Raw genomic sequence first — 21,777 nt, forward strand, 5'->3', positions numbered from 1 at the left:
CTAGCCCCGCCCATTTTCCGGTTTAAAATGTATGAATCCTCCCCATTTTACTGTACAAAGTTTTTGTTTACATTGTTATAAATATTATCAAATGGCACTTGTATAGCTTTAGGACAAAGGAGCCCAGCATTATCAAAAATTATATTTTTAAATAAAATGTAATAATAATATCTTACTGAACAAAATATTGAGTCATCATGCAGATTGGTTGGATTTTGACGTTGTAACAATGCAGTTAAATTTGTTAAGATAGAGTAGAGATTTTTAAAATACAAAATCAGTCACCTGGCTGATACACAATGTATGGGGAACACCCACCCAAGCGCGATCTAGCGTAAAAAGGGAAATAACATCCAAATCAACCAATCAATTTCCCTCTGGGATTAATAAAGTATTTTTGAATTGAATTGAAACCAAATAAAATACATGATCAAACATAAACATGATGCTTAAAATGTGCTTTAGTCATAGAAATATTTAAAAAGATAGAAGTATAACTGAGACATTTTAACATTTAAAAGCGAGAGATATGTGGGGAAAAGAAAAATTTTCATGACTTATAAAATCTTTAATATATAAAATCAGATTTTATTTTTATTTTGTGAACTAGAGTAAATTAGAAGAAAACAAAACATTGTCATTAACAACAAAAAATAAAAGTCATACAAAAATTTTTTGAAAACACCATGATAATAACTGTTATTAATATCTAAAATATCTTTCACAAATTGCTGTCTAATTTACATTAGTCAGTGTTCCCCCGTGTGTGTGTGTGTGTGTGTGTGTGTGTGTGTGTGTGTGTGTGTGTGTGTGTGTGTGTGTGTGTGTGTGTGTGTGTGTGTGTGAATGGATGAATGGTACATTGTAGGGTAAAGCCCTTGGAGTCCTCTGACTCTGAAAGGCGCAGCTCGTTATCAGGTTGACAATGGAATATGAATAATCTGGCGAACTCTGGTGTTCAGAAGTGGTATTGCAACAACAGGACGAATTTTCCAGCAACTGGGATGTTGGCTCACTGCTGTCATGTTCCAGCACCGTGTTCAGAGACAAATCATACAGGATAAGGACTCATTTCTAATAATAGGTTTATTTTACAACAGTACGTACAGTTAGAACATCTTCTGGGCTCAGAGTCAACTGTTTGACTTGTCAAGTCTGCCACAGTCCCAACCTTGCCTTGTTGGGCGGTGCCCTCTAGTGGCTGGTAGATGAAAATATATCACAGTGTCGTGCTGACAGAATAAAAATATGATTATGTGTCTTTTTAAATTATAAAATATTAAAATAAAGGTTTAAAAGGAGAAACTGTACATTTATTCTGCACACCTCTGAGCACCCCGTGGAGGTATTGTTTTTAAATATAGGTTTTTATTAAAATGTTCCATTTTCTAACTTTATGTGACATAAAGTTAGTGATGAACAATAACGTAAATTAGATTAAATGGAACATTTTATTTGAAACATTGATATGTAGTGAGCAAAAAGAGTCAGAAAAATGTTATAAGTCACGTTTACAGTGTGTTCATCAAGAGTTCTATAAAAAATATGGCTTATTTTAACAGCTGACCTAAAACCTACACCTCAAACATTTACTTCAAAGTAATTTTTAAATTGCAGCTTTTTAAATTTTTATTTTAAACTCTCATTGTTCATGTAAAATCCATGGCAAAATCACATACATTAAAGAGCAAGTCACCCCCAAATCAACTATTTTTTTCTGATAAACTATATAAATGTGTGTCTAACCGTGCTGCAGACACGTGTAGTCAGTAGTTTTGCACTTTAGTGCATTTTATTAAAATTTAAATTTTCTGCCTGAAACTGTCAGTGTTGTGCCGTTGTCAGGTAAAAACTCTTCACTGCATTTGAATTTAAATCTGCCACCGCTACTGGCTAAGAGGTATGCTATGATGTAAACTGGTACATTATGATGTCACAATGCCGTGAGTGTGTGTATTTGTTAGTGGCTCCACCCTCTCGGTCTGCTAGGCAACAGCATTTGTTGCATTTTTCAAACATGAAGTGGGAGTGAAGTACGCTTCTTGTAAGGGGTGACTTGCTCTTTAATTTTGTAATTATCACGTGAGACCCTTAAATAATGTAATACGCAACCAAACCAAAGAGGGCGCCAAAGCTCCACAAATGTAAATAAGATGAGCGCTTTTATTTTGAAAGCCAAACCGGAAGAGGGCGTTTGTAGCTCAAGCGAGTCCTTCAATCGTCTGGAACCGACTGAGGTCAACCGGAGGACTGAACGAAACACCGGGAGAGGACACCGTGAAGGAAATCTTAACGAGTAACGATAATGTGTTTTCCATCTTTAGTATGTTACATTCAGATAGGAGACAGCGTGTAAATACAAGTTTGAAACTGTTTTAGCTAGTTTTTGTATGCTGTTTTCTTAGCTAGCCTTTAGCTTCCCATTGAAGCCGATAAGTATGATCCAGCCATGTGCTAAAGTGATTTTCTGATACATTTCTTGATTTTCTTCTCGACAGAAAGGCTTTTTCTATGAAAACATTTATGGATTTTTTTCCCCCCACAACATTTGCCGTTAGATGAATGTGTTTTGGTGTAATTCAAGCTCATTGTATTATTGTGTATTATTGTGGTGCCATGCAGATGCAGCAACACAAAAATATCTAAGTGCTTTTAACATGTGGCTAAGACAATAACTGGTGAAAAGGAATGAGTATTTTAAGCATTTTTTTTAAATTTTGTTACAAGAAAGCGATTGTTTTAGCTTAAGTTGAAACAAACTTGCAGAATTTTAGTTTTAAATGCAGGATTTGGAATAGTCTTAAGTCTAAAATCAAGTCTGCTTCTTTATTCTTTAGTTTATTGCGCGCTGTAAAAATTCTGTCTAGTTTAGATTAATTTTAACTAAGATTGTAAATAAGGTAAAATATTCAATTCTTACACATATTATACACGTGCCAGCAAGCTTTAAGTGGATGAAGTTGATTAAAAATACAATATAATATATTAAAACAGATTTTAAATGTCTTAGACAAATTTGATTAGATGTTTCCCTGTCCTGCCAAATGGATTTATGACATCAAATAATATGTGGTACGTGCTTGTTTTTATATAACAGTTGTATGGTAACAGAAAGATAAACCCCATAATGCTTTCATTTGCTGCAATTTTGGGTAAGACTTATTATTTCTTTCTTTTGTAGGGTGTTCTTTCAGGTCATTGCACTAACGTTAAGACCTGAATTTACTGGCTTTACATAAGATCCTCTCCTGAGCCTCTAAGGTGAAATCTCTTCTCGTCTCTTCTACAGCACCAGTGAAATGTTGAGGACAAAACTCCTGCCAAGACATGGATAGAGAGCCACAATGACACATGAGAACCTCACAAGCTCCCAGCTGTCTGTGAAAGCTGCTGCCCTGCGCATGGTTGACCTCTCGCTATCCGTCTACAGCTCCCTGACACAGGTGAGCAAAAGAAACGATCACTTGGAGCTCTTACTGGGATCAGTTTTAGGGTACATCATTCATACATGAAAGAAAACATACAGACCTTCAGATGACAAAAAAATCTCAGTTAAATCTAAACCTCAAATTGATTTTCATGCACAAATCTCAAGCGTTCCCCTCCATTTCTTTTGTTTCGCTTTGTGTTTTTTCATGTTCTTTAGAGCAGTAAGTACCTTATATTTTCCATTTGTTACCCAGATGCTGTTCTGTTTATTACATAAGACACAAGAGTGTTTGAGTCACAGAGCTGGTCTGATATTATTAGAGTTGTCTGGTAGAAGCTCATTTGATATGTGGCAACAGCAGTTATGGATGCAGCTCTGAAGCTCCGCAGAGCTGCAAGGCTTCAAAGTGGAGGCAAAGCAATCAGATCAGCACATCCCCTCTGGTCTTTTATGCTATTCTGATTTAGATGCAGGTTTTGGGACTTTGAACTCTGCTTTTGTTGTGGACAAATATTAGTTTACGTTAGATTTCTGTTCAGAATTTTTTAACCCTCATAAATGTAAGTGTTGTTGAACTTCTGACCCTCCAGGTGAGCGTCAGCTCCAGCGCCAAGAGGCTGGTGGCTGCTGCTGCATTCGGAACTGCCTCGCTCCTCCTCCTCGCTCACCGCTTTCGGAGGAGGAAGGGCAGAAAGAAGGGTCCCTCTCCACAGTGGAAGGAGGCTGGTTTTGATGTTTACTCTCCAGCCTCAGCAGACAATGGTGAGATGTTTTACTGTCTGTCCATCAGCTCTGTAATCCGCATCCTAGAAGTAACTGGAGTTGAGTTGCATTTGAGAGGGAGCCCTCCTGCTGTGTTTAAACATTGTTTTGTAAGCTTATCTCTAAAGTGTTAAACATTCTCTTCCCAGATAACACCAGCCAAACCATCAGCGTCTCCCTCAACTCCAAGAACACCAGCTCAGCTGGTTCTGGACTGGTTCTCACCACGAGAGATTACAGAAAACTCTCTGGGTCTCTGATGAGCTTGGCCTCGGTAAGACGCATCTGATGTTTCTATTGAAGGCCAAGTTCACTGAGAATAAGTTTTTACTTGTATATATTTTTTTTATTATGATTGATCATTCTTGGTTTAACCTGCAGGCTAAAGGGTGAAAATAGTCTCCTACCACTTTTTCCTGTATTAGCCGACAAAAGAAAAATATTCTAGGAAATGCTCGTATTAGAAAAGCCTACATTTGCATGTCATGATGACAAGATAGCATTCAAGGACTCACCCATCTTAACTCGTGACGGGGAAGGCTGTTGTTCATTTAGCGTCCAGGAGAAAACAGAGCAGTTGGCTACAAGCTAACTGTTAGCATTAGCAACTCCTTGTTCTGCTCTCCCTACCTCTTTCCTTTTCACTCTCTCTCTTTCTTTACATTTTTAATCACAATTGTCTATTTTTTGCTCATTTAAAATATATTTTTAAACATTTTCTAAATTATTTTTATATTTTTACATTTTTTGTTTTTGTGAAGCGCCTCGTGATTTTTATCTTGAGAGGCGCTATAGAAATGATATTTTCTTCAAATGCAGTGCAGAGTTTTTACCTGACAACGGCACAACACTGACAGTTTTAGGCAGAAAACTCAAATTTTAACTAAAACGCACTAAAGTGCAAAACTATTGACTACACGTGTCTGCAGCACGATTAGACACGCATTTATATAGTTTATCAGAAACAGAAAGTTGATTTGGGGGTGACTTGCTCTTTAAAATGTTATTTCTTATGAGCGGGATCATATTTAATATTTGTACACAAATCGCATCCAGTCTTTTTAGAAACAACCTGCTGATTGTTTCTGCTGAGTGAACATGCTCTGCTTCGTCTTCACAGGTGCAAAGCATGAACTCGTCCAGCAGCAGCACCTGTGCGGACGAGTCCATCTGCTGGGACGGAGTGGGTGAAGTTGAGGTCTGCAGCGTGGTCAACCTATCTGTCACCACCCCTGAAAACCTCTATCTGATGGGTAAAGAGAGTCGTATTCTCTGTAGCCTCGTTGTGTTTGTGATAAAGGGTTTGGACAACATAATAAACACTCATCAACGGATGATGCGTGTGGTTGTTTTGGTGGGTTACGCCATGTTTTGACATTAAACAAACTAAGGTATTATTTGCTGCTTTCCTCCAGGCATGGATTTATTCGAGGAGGCCCTGCAGCGCTGGGAGGAGGCGCTGACGTTCAGGAGCAGGCTGGCTGAAGATGACGTGAGCTGTGCCTCTGTGAAAACAGGAGCTGGAGATGCCATCGCCGAGCCGAGCATGGAGGTAAGGGAGAGGTTCTCAGAGAGATGGGGCTTGATGTCTGCTTCTCCGCCGTTCCAGTCAGGACACGTCCGTGCACGCTGATGCAGAAATCTCATCGTATCAAAGTCTTAAATCCTTTCAGGGAGTTGTTGCAGAACGTGAAGTGAATTATGCAACTCATACATGCTAGAGCGCAACAACGTTGTCCTGTCTCTGATCTCGTTTGAAAGGTCACTCTTTCAGCCCAATCTCTGTTTGTGTCCAGGATGTGATCAGTGCAGACTTCATCCACAGGCTGAAGTCTCTGCTGCAGCGGGCGTATCGCCTGCAGGAGGAGTTTGAAGGGGTGTTGGGCATGTCTGAGACTTCATCCCACAGCAACAGTCAGGGTGAGTCACTCACACACGGTTACGTAAGGAGCTATCCGGGACAATAATCCAAAGAGTTGTAGGCTTCCCTCCCTGCTGTGAAGTGTTCTCAGCTCCAGGATCTTTTTTTTAATGCACTTTGACCTTTATTTAATCTTTCTTTATCTGGTGATCAGTTGCTTATGACTCTGTTTTTTTTTTCAGTGTCAGAAAAGTTAAAAACAAAAAAAAAACACCATCACACTTGCTTATAAAGCTTCTTCTGGCTCATGTTTATATAAAACTCCAGCAACATAAAACACTTCATCATAAAAAGTTGCTGTTAGTGAAGTTCTATTGTGTGTCATAGAAAAAACTATTTTTACTGTGATTTACAGATCAGATGGCGGATCTTTTGACCAGAGACGAGCGGGACGACGTGTGTCTGAGGGACAGCATCAGCATCGCTTCCACCGACTCTTTTGTGTCTGCTGCTGAGGTAAAACATGCCCTCTTTCTACAGCGATAACCTGGACTAAACAAACCTCGTAAGAGTTTGAGCGGGAACCCAATATTCCATGCAGCAGCAGCCCTGAACACTGCCTCTACTGTTGCCAGTCCAACTCCCGGTGTTTACCAGAACCCGCTTTATCCTCTTTACTGGCTAAGTCTCAGTGGAGGCTCGAGCCGCATCTCCTAATGGCGCACTTCACCCACAAAAATAAACAAGCTGCTGAGAGCAATTTGTCTCCTGAGATCATTAGCCGAACTAAATAAGGTTGTGAGGGTTTTGAATCTGTGTGAAAATAAAATGTGTATTTAATCTTTGGTGTTTGTTTCAGCCTCAGCTGTCGGAGCTCAGGAGTGCTTTCGCTTTGGGACATCACCCCCTCTACGAGGAGGCGCTGCAGTTGGCCGAAGACGGCGACGTCTCCTGCAGGGTGCTCCGGTCAGTAAGCTCATTAGGAGGTCGGAGTCGTGTTGCTAGGATGTGACACGCTTGACCTTTAGAGCATATGTGGTTTTAAAACACAACTTTGAGTCTGATTAAAATATAGAAACCACAACGATTTTTAATGTCTCCTGGTGTTTATGTGCTCGTGTTCTTGTACAACTTTCAGAACGGAGATACTAGAGTGTCGTGGCGACTTGGATTACCTGGCTAAGCTGCACTGTGTACGGCAGGCGTGTCAGGTAGCATGCAACTCCCTCATCACACCGGCTCATTCCGACGCCATTGGTCAGGTTGTTACCACTCTCACTTTTATCAACATTTTGTCTCCAGCTCATTTTCTGCGACGCGGCGACCAGAACATTTCTGGCCGACACCGGAAAGAAAATCCTGTCTTCCATTATTGTGAAAGCCCACAAAGTAAGTCTAAAGGCACGGCTGGTGGGTTGAGATGATCTTTGACATCTCTGAGCTGGAAATGTGTTTACTTTAGAGTCCAAGGAGGTTCGAAGAAGTGTTTGAGGAGCTGATTTATTTCCTGGAAGAGGCGGAGCACTGGGAAGAGACGGAGGTGGAGCTGTCTTCACGAGGGGTTCGTTTGAAACACCAGAAATGTTTCAAAAGACTCCAAAGCAAACGATAAACCCAAGCTTGTTCTCATCCAGGTTAAGCATTTGAACTTCTATGATGTTGTTCTGGATTATATTCTGATGGACTCCTTTGAGGACCTGGAGAATCCTCCAGTCTCCATCCGGAACGTTATCAACAACCGTTGGCTCAACAGCTCCTTCAAGGAGACAGTGAGTGAAGACAATATTGTCTCGTAAGGGATTGATGGATCAACATTTCACACTTGTTTAATTCCTCAGGCGGTGGCATCGAGCTGTTGGTCCGTACTGAAGCACAAAAGGCAACACATGAAGGTACAGATGTTCCTAATGCGTGACGACGTCCGTCATCTCTGTGGATGTCCTTCAGTTTTTGTTATTTCTAAAGGTGCCAGACGGCTTTGTGGCCCGCTTCTACGCCGTGTGTGAACAGATCAGTCCCGTCCTGGCTTGGGGCTTCCTGGGGCCAAAGAGCTCCCTGCAGGAATTCTGCTGCTTCTTTAAGGTCAGAAAATCAATCTAGATTAAATTCCTAAATCTAACAATTCAATCTAACATTAGAATATGGTTTCCCGCCTTTCCCATGGGCCTTCTAGCCACGTTTTATCCATTTTCTCGCATCTGGTGTGCAAAATTTGAACAATCAACATTTAGTTATAAAAGTATAATATACTTCATGTCAGACGTTATTTTATCCAAAATGTTTATTCAAACAAATTACTAAAAATCCAAGATATCAATCATTCATATAATTTTAGAAAAGCCCCATTGTTACTTTGTGTATGGAGGTAATGCACACCTGAGACCTCATGGCATCCGTGTCTCTTTCAGGACCAGGTGCTTCACTTCCTGAAAGACATTTTTGATCTGGACAAAGTGCGCTACACCTGTGTGGAGAGTCTAGCAGAGGACATGCTCCGCCTGCTGCACCGGCGCTCCGAGCTGCTGCTGGCCTACCTGGGAGTCGACTCCCTGCGGCCTCTCGGTAGCTGTGTCACCTCGCAGGTGCAGCTGGTTCCCAGCACCCTGCTGGAGGCACCGGTCCAGTGAGCAGAAACTCAAGTCCCACCAACCATTGGACCAAAGAAAACTCAGCACGTCTCATCTGTGGTGACTGCATCATACGTCCCCACGCTTTGGATGGCGGTTAGAACTGCCTTCAACTATTCTGACTGCCCCGTCCCCCCAGTGCCATAGTGAAACACATGAGCAATAATGCAACTTAAACTTGACTAGATGTTGCGCTTTGTGTATTTATTGAAGATAAGTTTGTGACAATGTATTTTACTGAGTTTATTTTGTTATACAAGTAGAAAGAAGCAGGGGTTACCATGTAGATGTGCCAGTAAAAGCCTGTTTGTGTTCATATCTAATATCAGCAATGCAACATAAGAGGTTTTAAGTGTAAATTTAGAAGAAAAAAAAGGTAAAGTTTTCTTGATAGGAGTCACAGCAGCCGCTTGGTGTATGAAAACGAGTCTGAAACGATGTGGGCACCACGAGAAGCCTTAAAACATGCGCTAATATTCAGCTTTGTGTTCCAAAACCTTCCAGAGTGGAGTCATCCATCACTGCCATAAAAGATGAAGTAAAATACACGTGTTTCACAACAGGCTTGTGTTAGTTTGTCAGGTTTAATATCCAATTTATCTGCATACTGAGCCACTCTTAAGAAAAAAGCCATCAACTTCAACCAATCAGATCCATTTTCAGGGGTTGCCTGCAAAAATAAGCAGTGTTTTTTGTTTTGAATCTACAATAAGTCTTAAACATCCACTGGAAATGTATTTGCTTAGTTGTAATTACTCATTTGCAAGAGCTGCGAGATTGGGACATTGTGCAAATTAAATACTAAAAAAAATAATGTATCTAAATGTGGAACAACTTCAGAACAAGTTGCTGCTGCGTTCAGTTTGACTCGTCAATATTTTGCACCAAGGAAAAATGTTTGTGTGAATTAATTAAAAGACTATAATACCTTTTCTCGTTTTCCACGTTTCACACCGCACCTTAAGAAAACACTTGGGGCTGTTTTGATTTTTAACAACTTTATTGATGAACATGGCAACATTTGAAGTCAGAATTTGAAAAACAAACCAGTATTTAATGTACAGCAGGTGAAACCTCGTTTACCTCTAAGGCATGCTCCTTGTTCTCTCCTCTACACCTTCCAAACTCTGTGTTGAAACACCTGACCATCCTCATGTACAGCCTCAAAGACAAATCATTTCTAAACTCATTTTGCAGCAAATGAAACTGCATGGATCATAAAATGCATCAGGTTCTGCTCTCATCCGACTACAAAAGGTGTTAAAAGACATTTATAAAGGCATTGAAACAACCAGGTAGCTCTTAACACTCTGGCATCATGGGTGGAATATTAAAAACAAAGCTGACCAACACTTTCAATCACAGTTTTAAATTTCATAGCATTGCTGCTTTTACCTTATCACTGGAGCTCTTGAACGGGCTACGTTCAGCAGCAGGATAGACTCAAAGGATTCCTCCTTTTTTGGGGGGGGTAGGGGACAAACTACGACAAGGCCTGATTTTACGACCTAAGCCTGCAGCATCCTCCAACACTGTGAGCAAGAAGGCAGCAGCATTTCAATAGTAGACTTTCACCGCGTTCTAGGGCAGAATCACACCACCACAGTAAAATTCACTCTTTCCACCTAACATTTGAGCACACTGCTAACGTCTGGCAACAGGTTTCCATGGCATGCAATCAATTCATTTCACCAGTGTCAACCTAAAGCATCCTTACAACAGTTGCTCAGACTTACCACGAGACCGGTTTCAAATATTATGCACGTAACATTTTTTTTGTCAGATAGTCATTTTAAGGATAACTTGAGATACAGCTCATCATGCAGTTCATAGATCAGAGGAAATCATACCGTAAACGCTTCAAAACCCTGGACATTTCTTTACTATCAAGCATAAATGCATTTAAGCATGTTAACACAGGTAAGCATTTCTTTGCATGTATAAAGTTCATATCACTGGACAAATGAAAAACACTGTTTCCTTAGGTTTCGCTTACCTGTGTTACTGCAGCAGAACCTAAGGTGCAAGGTCTGGGGTGACACTGCAAAGATCAGATAGATCGTACTGGTTGCCATCAGCGAACAATGCAGTCAAATATCGTTTTAGGGGTTCAATGCAACAGCCTGTCACAACATAGCTCCATCAGAAATAAAAATATCTGGTCAGATTTCCACGGCTAGTGCTCAATATGCTTATAGAAGGAACAGGAAAACATGACGTTGCTGAAAATTTCATTTTTCAAAACATTGTCTAACTTGGGTCAAGAGAGAACGCAGAAACCAGATCCTTGCAGTCCTACCAGCAGTGAAACAGAACATTCAAACCCTCAGCTCAGAAACCCAACACTAGAATGCTACCTACACAATCTAAATCATAAACATCTACATGATATGCAGTCTTAGAAACATGTGGTACAAGAGCTTAGGCCTGTTAATTACACTTCTCATATTTTATACTTACCCCAAAAAATAAAAATAAAAAGAGGGGAAAATGCAATTTTTGACATACTACAACTTTTGCAGTTCATTAAGCATCAAAACGGGCGTGTATGTCTCAGTTTTGTACTTACATAACAGGAAGGCTCAACTGGAGGATGAAGAGGCTGCTTAGCCACCTCAGACCCTACGTCTGTACTAGCAGAACGGGCACAGCAAAAACCATGTTTGCAATGTTTTTATATTTTAAAATAACATTCTTAAAAATATGCACAACTGGAAATGGGCATGGCAAAAACGTTTTCAAAAGCATTTTTATCATTCAGTGGCAATTTACCTGACTGTCCTGGAAAAAGAACAGCACAAAAAAATAATAAAAAACACTAAAAATATGCAACATTTCCTAAAACCACATGTTCAGAATACCTGCTTACCGCTGTTCTACACTTGCCTGTGGAAGAGGAAGTGACTATCAGGGCAAAAGTAACAAAATCAACAGAGCATACTAGCGCGACAATGTTTGTGTACCTGGCAAACGCAAATAGAGCCACAGCAACGCATGTTAATGCATGAGATACGACACACAGCCAAATACCTGTCGACCCAACGTGTCTACGGCTACAATCAGCAAAGTCAGGAAACAAGAATGCAAGAGAAAAACGTCCATCAGCAAGAACATTTGAACCATCGGGGATCAAACACATTTCTATGAGCCTTATCGATAAGCGGAGAGAGACAGGACAGCACATTTTAACCCCACGTGGCCTAGATTTGATGCCCCACCCCCTCTCAAACAAAAACCTAACCTTATAGAAATCCATTTTTTGATTTGCAACATCCCAACTTACCAACACAGGAGGTTTCAGTTTGTTTTATTGCAAAAACACAACAGGCATTTTTAAAACCGAGATGATTTACATGGTAATGTCTACAGTTTATTAAACATGACTTTGAACCACATTTAATGTAGATACAGGGCTGGAATGACCATATGTATAATTACCTTACTAAAAACATTGCATTTACAAAAAAAAAAAAACAATAAACAGAAAAACAAAAGAATCAGAGGACGTGTTCGCCGGGTAATCTGCCATCTGTGTGAAACACTTTCAAACCAAGGAAATTTAAGATCTTCATCAAGGCGTCTGCATCCAAACATTTAACAAAGGATTTTGTTTCGACAATGTAGCATTTACTTTATGTCCACTTCACATTACTGGCCCTGTGCAGAGGAAATACATAGAAGATACATCGCATGTTAACAGCAGAAACAGTGAACTCAGCTTCCCAAAATAAAAGCTAAAAAAGGGGGAGGAAGTAGTTTGGTTAAGGCTGCTGGTGCCACTGGTTCCCTGCAGAACCCTGAGGAAGGAAGGTGGTTATGGTACAAAATGACTGAGTGAATGTAGCGGGTGGAAGCTGATCAGGGGCGTACCTGAGGGGCTTGTGGTGCTCCACCCATGGCCTGGGGGTTGGGTGTGCCGTAGTAAGCCGCCTGCTGCCGGTAGTACTCGGCCCAGGCGGCGCTGTAGTCTGGCTGGGCTCCTGGCTGAGAGGTCGGCGCGGCTGCAGCCGGAGCGGCCTGAGGCGCGGCTTGGCCTGAAGGGTCAAAGAGAAGAATAATCTGGTAAAGCCAACAACCTAAGAACACAGCAGTAAATTCGGTGGTTGATAGAAGATTTTCACGACCGATCACTGAACACCGAATCTAACCAACTGTAGAATCTTAACTTATTCTGCACAGTAAAAAAAATAATAAAATTTTTAACTTATAAACCTACAGGTAATTAAAAAAATTAAGTTGATGACGTTTTAGAGCATTTATTAAGCAGATGTTTATTAAAAAACAAATAAAACCTGGCAGCAGCAACGGGCTAATGAGTAACCTTTACTTCACACTGGAGGTATCAGCGACGCAGAACGGTTTACTCACAGGCTTTGCTGCGCGCCAGTAGTCTGCCGCGGGTGGCTCCTCTACAATTCTTCTTGCTTGACTCGTGAGATCACAAGATCCCTTGAGACTTTTGCGATCAGTCAAACCAAAATTACATTTGATGTCATATGATGTTTCTCCCCACTGCTAGGACTGACTGATGCTAGGAGTAAATAGGTCATAAAGTCACATGTATTAATGTAATCTATGAAACTGCACTGCTGCCATTTTACTTTGAAAATTATTGGAGGTTTTACACTGAAACTTAGTGATTTCCTGTCTAGCCTTATGCTCTTATGTGGAGATTTGTGTGTCTCCAAAGCAGCTTGTTGGAGAAATAGAACACAACCCTATCTTTAGTGGTGTGTCGCTCTGCTCCTGGAGAACGCCGGATTTCTGCATCACAGCTGGCATAGCCTGGCAAGCCAGACTAAAGAAATGTATTATTTAGTCTGGCCACGCTCCATTGACGGCTCTCGGTTGTGGGGCGGGTTCTACCGTTGTCTTTCAAATGATCTCCGCATTCCACTGGACAAAGAATGTGACGTACTCTTGTTTCACTCTGTTGCATCATCCCACCCACCAGACAGAGTGCCCTGATTGGCCCACAAAGCGGATAAAGCTCTGTTATTTGTTCACTAAGCAGATAGAGCACTATGATTGGCCCACCATTATGGACCAATCACAGCTCTTTATGTGTTTGAAACCCCTCTAGAGAGCTGTGATTGGCCAGCCAGAGTCCTGGTAGGAGCTGCTGAGGTTCCAATGGAGCGTGCCTAGACCAAACTTTGCAAAGCAAGAATTTGGTCTAGTTCACTAGGCTAGGTTTGAATGACCTTTACAGACTTTAATGGATTCTATTTAAAGCAGCGATGTCCCACACTGCTGATGCATCCAGTGTGAAGTAAGGCTAAGTAGATATGCAAGAAACTGTATGACTAAATCACAAGAACAATAAATAACCCTAATTTCCAGACCGGCATTAGGCTGGCCAACTCAGCAGTAGCCGTTAGGGATGGGTACCTCAACTCAGTACCAAATCCCGGTACCTACGAATCGATGCTTAACGACAACAATTTATTAATTATTTTAATTAAATATTTTGTTCTCACTGTATAACCATATTTGATTAATATAATGATAAATTACATAAACTGTATTTTATCATCTTAGTGTTGTACAAACTTCAAGATGAGAACCTTAAACCACAACAGTTTCTAAATGATACAAATATTAAAACCCAGCTCCATGGACTCCTAATCTTCTTCCATGCCCTCTCAAGTACCTATGATGAGGAGACCGTGTATTATAAACTACAAATGAAACCAAAACAATCTCTGACACCAAACAACAGTTTGTATTTTAGTATTGTGGTGTTTCACAAACTAAAACCACCTCCATGGACTCCTTTTCCTCTTCTTTCCCCTCTGGACATACTGGTTGGTGGATTCTTGTAGTTTTATAAACTGCAAATTCAACTGACTCAAACATCTCGGTTGTGAACTAAATTTACTGTGCATCTTCATTCTTTTTGCCGGTCATTTAAGAATTAATTTTTTGGAAGTCGGATTTTTTGAGTACCGAGGAGAAAGCCAACACACCATTAGCTGCTAGCAATTAAAGCTAAACTATCAAGCTAACGTTATCCTAAACAACTTATTTATCTGCTGGAGCAGATTAAGAGGAGGATTACTCGCTCAGAACGCTAATGCTGTCATCACCCATCGAATTTAGGGAGGTTGACCCAAACTTTAGACCGCGTCAGTTCTACCATGCTGCTTTTTCTGTCTACATCTGACCCGCAGTGACTGACGACATAACGCTCTTGCGCATGCACTGCTGTCCATCTTGGGAAACCCAGTAGCGAACGCTAGTGTGTAAGCGGCAAAAGGTACCGAAACAAGGAACTGTTTCATATCGCGTGAATCGGTCCATGGTCAGTGACTTCAAAAGTACCGAAAACGGTACCCATCCCTAGTGGCCGTAGTAAGTTGATACGGATAACTCTAAAGATCCTCGTTTCCCCATCGGCTTTTTTCTTTTTTGCAGACATCTTTGACAAGATTTGCCTCAAAGGTGATGACATTTCAAAATACATGACACCGGAGACACGGGTCTTCGTTGAAAGCTTTAAAAGTTCTGTGTGCACTTACTGCCGTCTCCTTGCATCTGGGACGCTGCGTCTGTTGAACAATCAAAAGCTTACTTGTAGTTTCTAACAGCACGGTCACCAAATTCGGTCTTAATGATTTTCTTTTTTTTCTTTTTTTTAAACATCAATATCAGCAAAAGAAATTTTTACCACTGTAACAAGTTTATCACTACTTATAAAAAATGGATTTATATGCTGAGTGGCATGCCGAGTCGACAGAGGGGCTGCTATAAGAAGGGGAACGAACCAGCCACCCATGTCTTCGGGTTGCAGGTCAGAAACCTTCAGCTTTTCTTTTGGGCGGTTGTGAAAACAGCAACTCTACTACAGAGGGCTGCAAGGAGAACCAACCACCCCATGACGGTTTGTACCAGAAAACCAGCTGGGTTCAACAATAGCTGTTTAACAAAAAAGCAACTCTGCCAACCTTTCACTGCATCAACCATCTTTAAACATGGTAAAGGACTTCAGTTCGAGCAACAAACTGCACCAACCTTGCTTCTTGTAATACTCCTCCCAGGCTTTTGTGTAGTCCTGAGGAGGCTGATTCTGTTGACCTGCAAAAAGCAGAGAGAATAAAAGGTGTTGATACAACTCAATGAGCTCAGAAAGACACGCATTACACAGCTAATCCCGCAAACAAGCTAGTTACTTTATACACATTCAGTAATATTCATGACATCAGCTCACTTACAGCCCTGAGATTATCTACCATAAGAAACTAATCTCATAAAGGTGATCGTGCGTCGACAGCTCAAGCCTAGTTTCCACTTCTCCGTCACGCACACGGGCCGACGGAGACGCCTTCCTTTCATTCTCCCAGTTTGTCAAGAGTTTTGAAGCAATTCTCCACCAGGACAGCAGGGGGCGTAGACCTTTTCTGGCTGGTCGGTTTATAATAGCAGTGCAGTCTTTGGTCAAAGTTTATTTACGTCTGTTTGCAAATGCCAACATCGTGAAGGAGGTGTACATTTTAACCGTACATTTTTGTGTTCCTTTTTTGTTAAATAGAAGTTCAATAAACAGAAAAAGTTTGTAAATACCAATTCACTCAGGTAGTGGTCGACAGACAGATTTCATTGAGCTTGAGCCACTTGATCGATAAACATAAACTGTTACAAAATTCAACGGGAGCAAAGAAGACAGCTGTGCCGTGAAATGTCCGAACAATGATGCCCACACTGTCGCTGGGCTGTCCAACTGAGACGTGCGCTCGCTGTTCCAAATGTCCTTAAGTGCCCGTCAGAGCCCTTGCGTCAACGGATAACGGAGCTGCGTTTCTCCGCGGACGAAGAAGTATAAACTAGGCTTCAGTCCTGCAGTCTAAACAGCACAGGCGTCAAATGTCAAACCAAGTGGAGGCACACTGATAAACAGCAGGCCCACAAACAACCCAGACCTGAAAAAGAAGTGGATTTATGGCCCAGTGGCTGTTTAGACTGTTTGTCTAAATAGGTGAACACTGAAACTACATTTATATACCCATTTTCTTGTAATATTCCTCCCAGGCTTTGGTGTAATCTGTCTGTCCACTCTGACCTGGAGCCTGTGGGTCACCTGTTAAAAAAAACGGCACTTGTAATTAGTGAATCATTCTCAGCAGGTTGTCCTCCACCTGCAAAGCAAAGTCGTTAAACGTGAAGCCAACCCTGACTTCAGGTGGGCAGAACATCTCGTCATCTACGCTTATCTACTCGTGTCTTCTAGAAGTAGACACCCCGGTTACCTTGGCCGTTAGGCTGAGACGTGCCTGGAGCTCCGCCAGCTGGCGCCATGGAGGGCTGAGGCTGCTGGCCGTACTGAGCGTAGTACGCCGCCCACGCTGCTGCGTTGGCGTCGGCTGCTGCTTTATCTAGACACAAATATACCCATCACACTACACCTCAAAACCACCTACGCTGGTCTGTCTGTAAAAAAGTACTCACTCGGATCAGGCTGTCCCTGCTGCCAGTGGGGGTACCCGTTGCCCCATCCCTGAGGCTGATAAGGAGCAGGAGGACCACTGACGAAGGAAAACAATAGGGATGTGAATCTTAGAGCAACTCATGATTTGATTCAATTCACAATCGATTTTTAATTTAAATCGATTCACAATCAGTATTAACAAAGAGTGTCAGCTCCAGGATGAACTACTTTGTTGTACAAGTTAGTTAAAGCTCTGGGACATTTTTGACTTTAAACTGGTCATGCTTCAAAAATGCAAATTTACAATGTAAAATAGTGATTCTAAAACTGTAAACAGAAGCAATCTTTTGACCAAAAGGCAACATTTATTTTTGCTTACCTTGTAAAATATAACAAATCTGTAGTTACCTAACACTAGCTTTGGAAGTAATACGGTCAAATACTTTTCAAGTATGTGTAGAAACAAGTTACATGAGTAATCTTGAGTACTCATTTATCAACTTAGAAAATAAATATGAGAATATCTCAAATTTCTGAGTATGGAAAAAATTACATTCAAGTGCCCTCTTATCAGCAGATTCAAACATAAATCATCTCAATTTATGGGACCACAAAAGTAATCGGAGTACTGACTCCTAACAAAGATCAGAAAAGTGCATCTCGAACCTGTAACATGCCAAATATTTGAGTTCTTGGAATCGATTCTGAATCTTTATAAATAAGAATCCCGATTCAAACTTGAATCGATTATTTTCAGCACCTCTAGAAAACAACAATTTCCTCCAAGTTCACTGATTCTTAATTCTTTACAGGGACCAGTGCTTACTGAGGTCCAGGAGGTCCCTGGTTATATGGTCCAGGGTTGTACGGTCCCATTGGAGCCCCTGGAGGTCCAGGTGGTCCCGGAGGACCATGCGGACCCGGACCACCATGCGGACCTGGAGGACCGTGCGGGCCACCCATTGGAGTAACTGGGCCCTGAAGAGAAGGGTGGAAAAATAATCAGATAAGAAGTTCATTTGTTCTTAATACGTTTTCAACATTTGCACCATCTCACCCCAATTTTCTCCTCCACTAGCTGCCTGGCATAGTCAATCTGTTGAGGGGAGCCTCTGACAGTGAACATCTTAAGGTTGGGGTCAGAATTGGGTGGAGCATTCCTCTGCAGCTCGATTCTGGCTCCAGACTGCTGACTGATGCCTTTGATTGTCTCTCCGCCTGGGAAAAAAATCCACCCAGTCACAAATCGCCGAGGGAACTTAATGAGATGTATGCTCAGCACCATCGTTTTCCTCCAAAAGGTGATTAACATGCATGCGCTTGCCTTTTCCGATGATTAGGCCGGTCTTCATGGTAGGGACTGTGAAGCTAAACTCCTGCAGGCCACCAGGAGGGCCCATGTTCCAGTTACCCTGCCCACGGCCACGTCCTCTGCCCCCTCCGTGTCCAGGAGGTCCCCCAGCTTGAACGCTCCTCAACAGGTCAGAAATGATCTCTGCTGCATGCTGAGCCTGGTCTGGGGGACCCATGATCTGTGCTATCCTCTCAGGTGTAGTGCCATCATCTGAATGAAGGTAAATTTCATTTCAATTTTCAATCTTTTGTGCAAAAAGTATTTCTAAATGTTTTTGAGCTCCATCTTGTTGCAGTGGTGTTTTCAGGTCTCAGACTGGTTTGGGTTAGGGTGATACATCAGCATGTCAGCGTGGTGCATGAGTTTTCATCACTGACCAAACACACCTAGAGCAGCTCCTGTTCTTGATCACTTGACCACTCACCTGGTTTGAACTGAATTCTGACGCCTGTGTCATTCTGTATCTTCTTGATCATCTCTCCATTTCTGCCAATAACTATTCCCACAGCAAATCGTGGGACTGGAACCTGAAAATATTACCAAAGGCCAAATTCAAAACAGGACTCAACATCCTCCCACTTAAAAGGATTTGTGACTCACGTCCAGGCTGTCTCCTCCTCCCATCCTTGAACCGTACTCGCCCCTCTGCTCCCTGAAGCCTTGCTCTCTGATCAGCTCCATCACCATCTCTTTGGCTTGCTAAAGAAAAAAAAAAGCCACCATGTTAAAATTGTATACTAAAAATAGAGAAATAGGGGCACAAGACCAATGAAGACTCACTTGAACTTTAAAAGGATCTCCTGAAATGCGGAGTGGCTTGTCTGCTCCTGTATTCTGAGGTCCATCTTGGATCATGACCATCTTCACGCCAGCTCGTTCCTGTTAATCAAAACCAAACACAAGCGGCGGGTTAGCATTCTGAATCAAAAACAATCCCAGCAACAAACACACTGCTCAGATTCCTACCTGGAGGCTCTTGATGGTTTCTCCTCCCTTTCCGATGACGAGACCCGCTTTGGTAGAGGGCACCATGATCTCCTGAACCGTCATCCCGGGACCATCGTTGTGGTGAAACGATGGAGCTGGACGGCCCTTCTCAACTATATCCGACAGTAACCTTTTTGCAGCCCTTTGGGAGAAAAATTGACATTTTATTTACAAAAAAACCTGGAAGCTTTAAAGGTTTTCACTCAAACTGTAAAAAAAAAACTCACTGAATTGATTCTGGTGGTCCTGTCAATGTCACTGACCTATCTGGCATCCCTCCACTGTCTAAGAGACAAACGAATGCAAACATCAAAGCCTCTTAATCATTTATATTATTTTACCAAAATATGCCAAAACTTACCAGGTGCGATCTGTATTTTACACCCAGACTCCTGCTGGATGCGTGATATTTGCTCGCCTCCTCTCCCAATAACTAGAAATCAAAAGGTTTTTTTTTTAAGCAAGCAACATAAAAATCTAAATCCTAATTTTATCTGAAAATAAAAACTTACTGAATCCAACCATTCCATCGGGAACCTTGAATTCCTCTGATGTTGACCTGAAAACGATAAAACATCAATCTGAGGAACATAATAAATCAGAGATAAGGTGATAAAAAAAATGGAGCTTAACCTTACCGCGGGGGGCAACCCATTGCTACCATTGCAGAAAAGGCTGAAAAATAAAACCATTGAAAACAATTGAGGAAAATCCAACAAAATAAAAGAGCTAAATCTGATATGGTTGTTTTTTTTTTTTCAGACAATAAAAAGACTTAAAAAAAACACCTAAAACAATTACCATCATTTGTAGCTACTTTCTTTGTTTCTGGTTGATCTGTGAGAAGACAACGACACAAACATAAATTCCTGAGTACACGAACTGCAAACTCTACCGGGATTAATGACCACCACCTGGAATTTAAAGGTTTGGGTAAGACAAACACAGCACTCTTTGATCACTATATGTACTCTCTTTACAGTTCAGTTAATCCAGTTTAACTTGAGTGTGTGCTTTCCCAATCTAATAGCTTATTTTACTTTCACCTTATAAAAGCTGTTTCCTCAATAATAGGCATGTTGCTGGAGTCTTTACCTGCTTTATTATGAATGTACCTCTGACTTATTCCTCTTAATCCTGCCACTTTTAAACTCATGCAAGTGTTTTAAAATTCCAACCCTTAATTTATAAAGAAAATACATTTCCCCAAACAATTTCCATCTCTAATAAACTGATGAAACAACATTTGAAAAATCAAGACTCCCAAACAGCTGTAGAAACACGGTGAAACTATTGTTTACGCATGCGGCTTCCAATCAGTTACAAAAATAATAGTTTAAATCCATATTTAATTTACAGAAGCAATAACTACAGACTTGCATTGAGGTGGATCTTTTGAGTCACTGACCGATATTCAGGTTAGGCATGGGAAAATACCCACCAGCGTCCTCCAGGGGCCTTTTCTGGCCTCCGTAGCCAAATTCGTTCGTTGGGGGTGCCGCGACACCATCTCCGCCGATCTTCGCTGCAATCTGAAACATGAAAAATAAGAAAAATTGAACTTTATATATTTATCGTTTATTTCTTTGTTTAACGGGCGCTGTGAGACACGCGGACCGCGGCCTACACTGTTGCCCGGAAGTCGGTCCAACAAAAGGACGTTTTAGGTTTCCTTCAAATGAATCTGATGCGACCGTTTAAAGACTAAAAAAACACTGGACTTGATCCTTTTGTTGTGGTTTTTATTTTCCTCCATCAAACAACTGAGCTACGACCTCCTGAACAAAATCTGGTTTCCGTTTGCAGTGTGGCGTAACCTATCTCTTACTAGCCTTTAGCTTTAGCCCGAAGAAAAAACATTAAAACGCGCTCTTATCTTTCCTGTTTCGGTATTTTTAAAACTTCATCAACGTCACCGCGCTTTTACCTGTCGTGCTCGCTGCAGAGCGTCTTTAAAAGCATCGTTCATCCCACCACCAGCGTTAGAAGACGGAGGAGCCACGCTGCTATAGTCTGCCATCTCTGCTGCTTTTCTCCGCTGCAGCGCTCTAAAATGGAGGCTTTCATTCACTGACGATGGCGCCGACAACGATCGCGATAGGATGCGTTATCTCGCGATAACAGACAAACAGAAAATGTGTGCTTGTGAGGGTCATAATATAATAAGTAACAGCAATACTAGTCTGCTAAATGAGGGAATTGAAATGTAGATGCTAATAGTGATGGATCCCCCTTTCTTCCCCTGCATTCAGCACCTGGAAACTGTGCTGAAGCAGGAATGACATCTCATTGTGAAATTTTTACAACCCCATAACTATTTGGCAATAGTTA

The 21,777-nt window shown here is 41.4% G+C and overlaps 2 protein-coding genes across 13 annotated transcripts; one reads left to right on the forward strand and one right to left on the reverse strand.

Moving 5' to 3' along the window:
- Nucleotides 1-2,177: 2,177 nt before the first annotated feature.
- On the forward strand, nucleotides 2,178-8,872 carry miga1 (mitoguardin 1). The gene is made up of 16 exons (XM_015956194.3): nucleotides 2,178-2,296; nucleotides 3,290-3,443; nucleotides 4,021-4,192; nucleotides 4,342-4,466; nucleotides 5,313-5,445; nucleotides 5,608-5,744; nucleotides 5,989-6,112; nucleotides 6,469-6,569; nucleotides 6,913-7,019; nucleotides 7,192-7,264; nucleotides 7,356-7,442; nucleotides 7,516-7,614; nucleotides 7,688-7,822; nucleotides 7,892-7,945; nucleotides 8,019-8,135; nucleotides 8,462-8,872. Exons 2-16 carry the CDS (start codon nucleotides 3,345-3,347, stop codon nucleotides 8,678-8,680), a joined length of 1,782 nt encoding a protein of 593 aa, XP_015811680.1. The 5' UTR covers nucleotides 2,178-2,296; nucleotides 3,290-3,344; the 3' UTR covers nucleotides 8,681-8,872.
- A 3,156-nt stretch (nucleotides 8,873-12,028) lies between these two features.
- On the reverse strand, nucleotides 12,029-21,680 carry fubp1 (far upstream element (FUSE) binding protein 1). Of its 12 annotated transcripts, none has more exons than XM_070541581.1 (21): nucleotides 21,374-21,680; nucleotides 20,888-20,978; nucleotides 20,248-20,283; nucleotides 20,085-20,121; nucleotides 19,959-20,005; nucleotides 19,808-19,879; nucleotides 19,674-19,731; nucleotides 19,426-19,588; nucleotides 19,240-19,338; nucleotides 19,060-19,158; nucleotides 18,884-18,986; nucleotides 18,430-18,669; nucleotides 18,163-18,323; nucleotides 17,932-18,083; nucleotides 17,126-17,202; nucleotides 16,927-17,052; nucleotides 16,683-16,757; nucleotides 15,695-15,757; nucleotides 15,202-15,231; nucleotides 12,551-12,723; nucleotides 12,029-12,337 (listed from the first exon to the last, which is right to left on the reverse strand). In XM_070541581.1, the coding sequence occupies exons 1-21, from the start codon at nucleotides 21,464-21,466 to the stop codon at nucleotides 12,329-12,331; spliced, it is 2,004 nt and encodes a 667-aa protein (XP_070397682.1). In that variant the 5' UTR covers nucleotides 21,467-21,680; the 3' UTR covers nucleotides 12,029-12,328. The 12 variants fall into 12 exon arrangements, with proteins under 12 accessions (XP_070397682.1, XP_070397680.1, XP_054602888.1 ...); XM_070541579.1 differs by having other exon boundaries at nucleotides 16,927-17,043; nucleotides 20,855-20,978; XM_054746913.2 differs by having other exon boundaries at nucleotides 12,551-12,714; nucleotides 20,855-20,978.
- Between the last annotated feature and the right edge of the window lie 97 nt (nucleotides 21,681-21,777).

This window comes from Nothobranchius furzeri, chromosome 11 (genome assembly GCF_043380555.1).
Source record: "Nothobranchius furzeri strain GRZ-AD chromosome 11, NfurGRZ-RIMD1, whole genome shotgun sequence".
In the NCBI taxonomy this organism is placed as follows: Eukaryota; Metazoa; Chordata; class Actinopteri; order Cyprinodontiformes; family Nothobranchiidae; genus Nothobranchius; species Nothobranchius furzeri.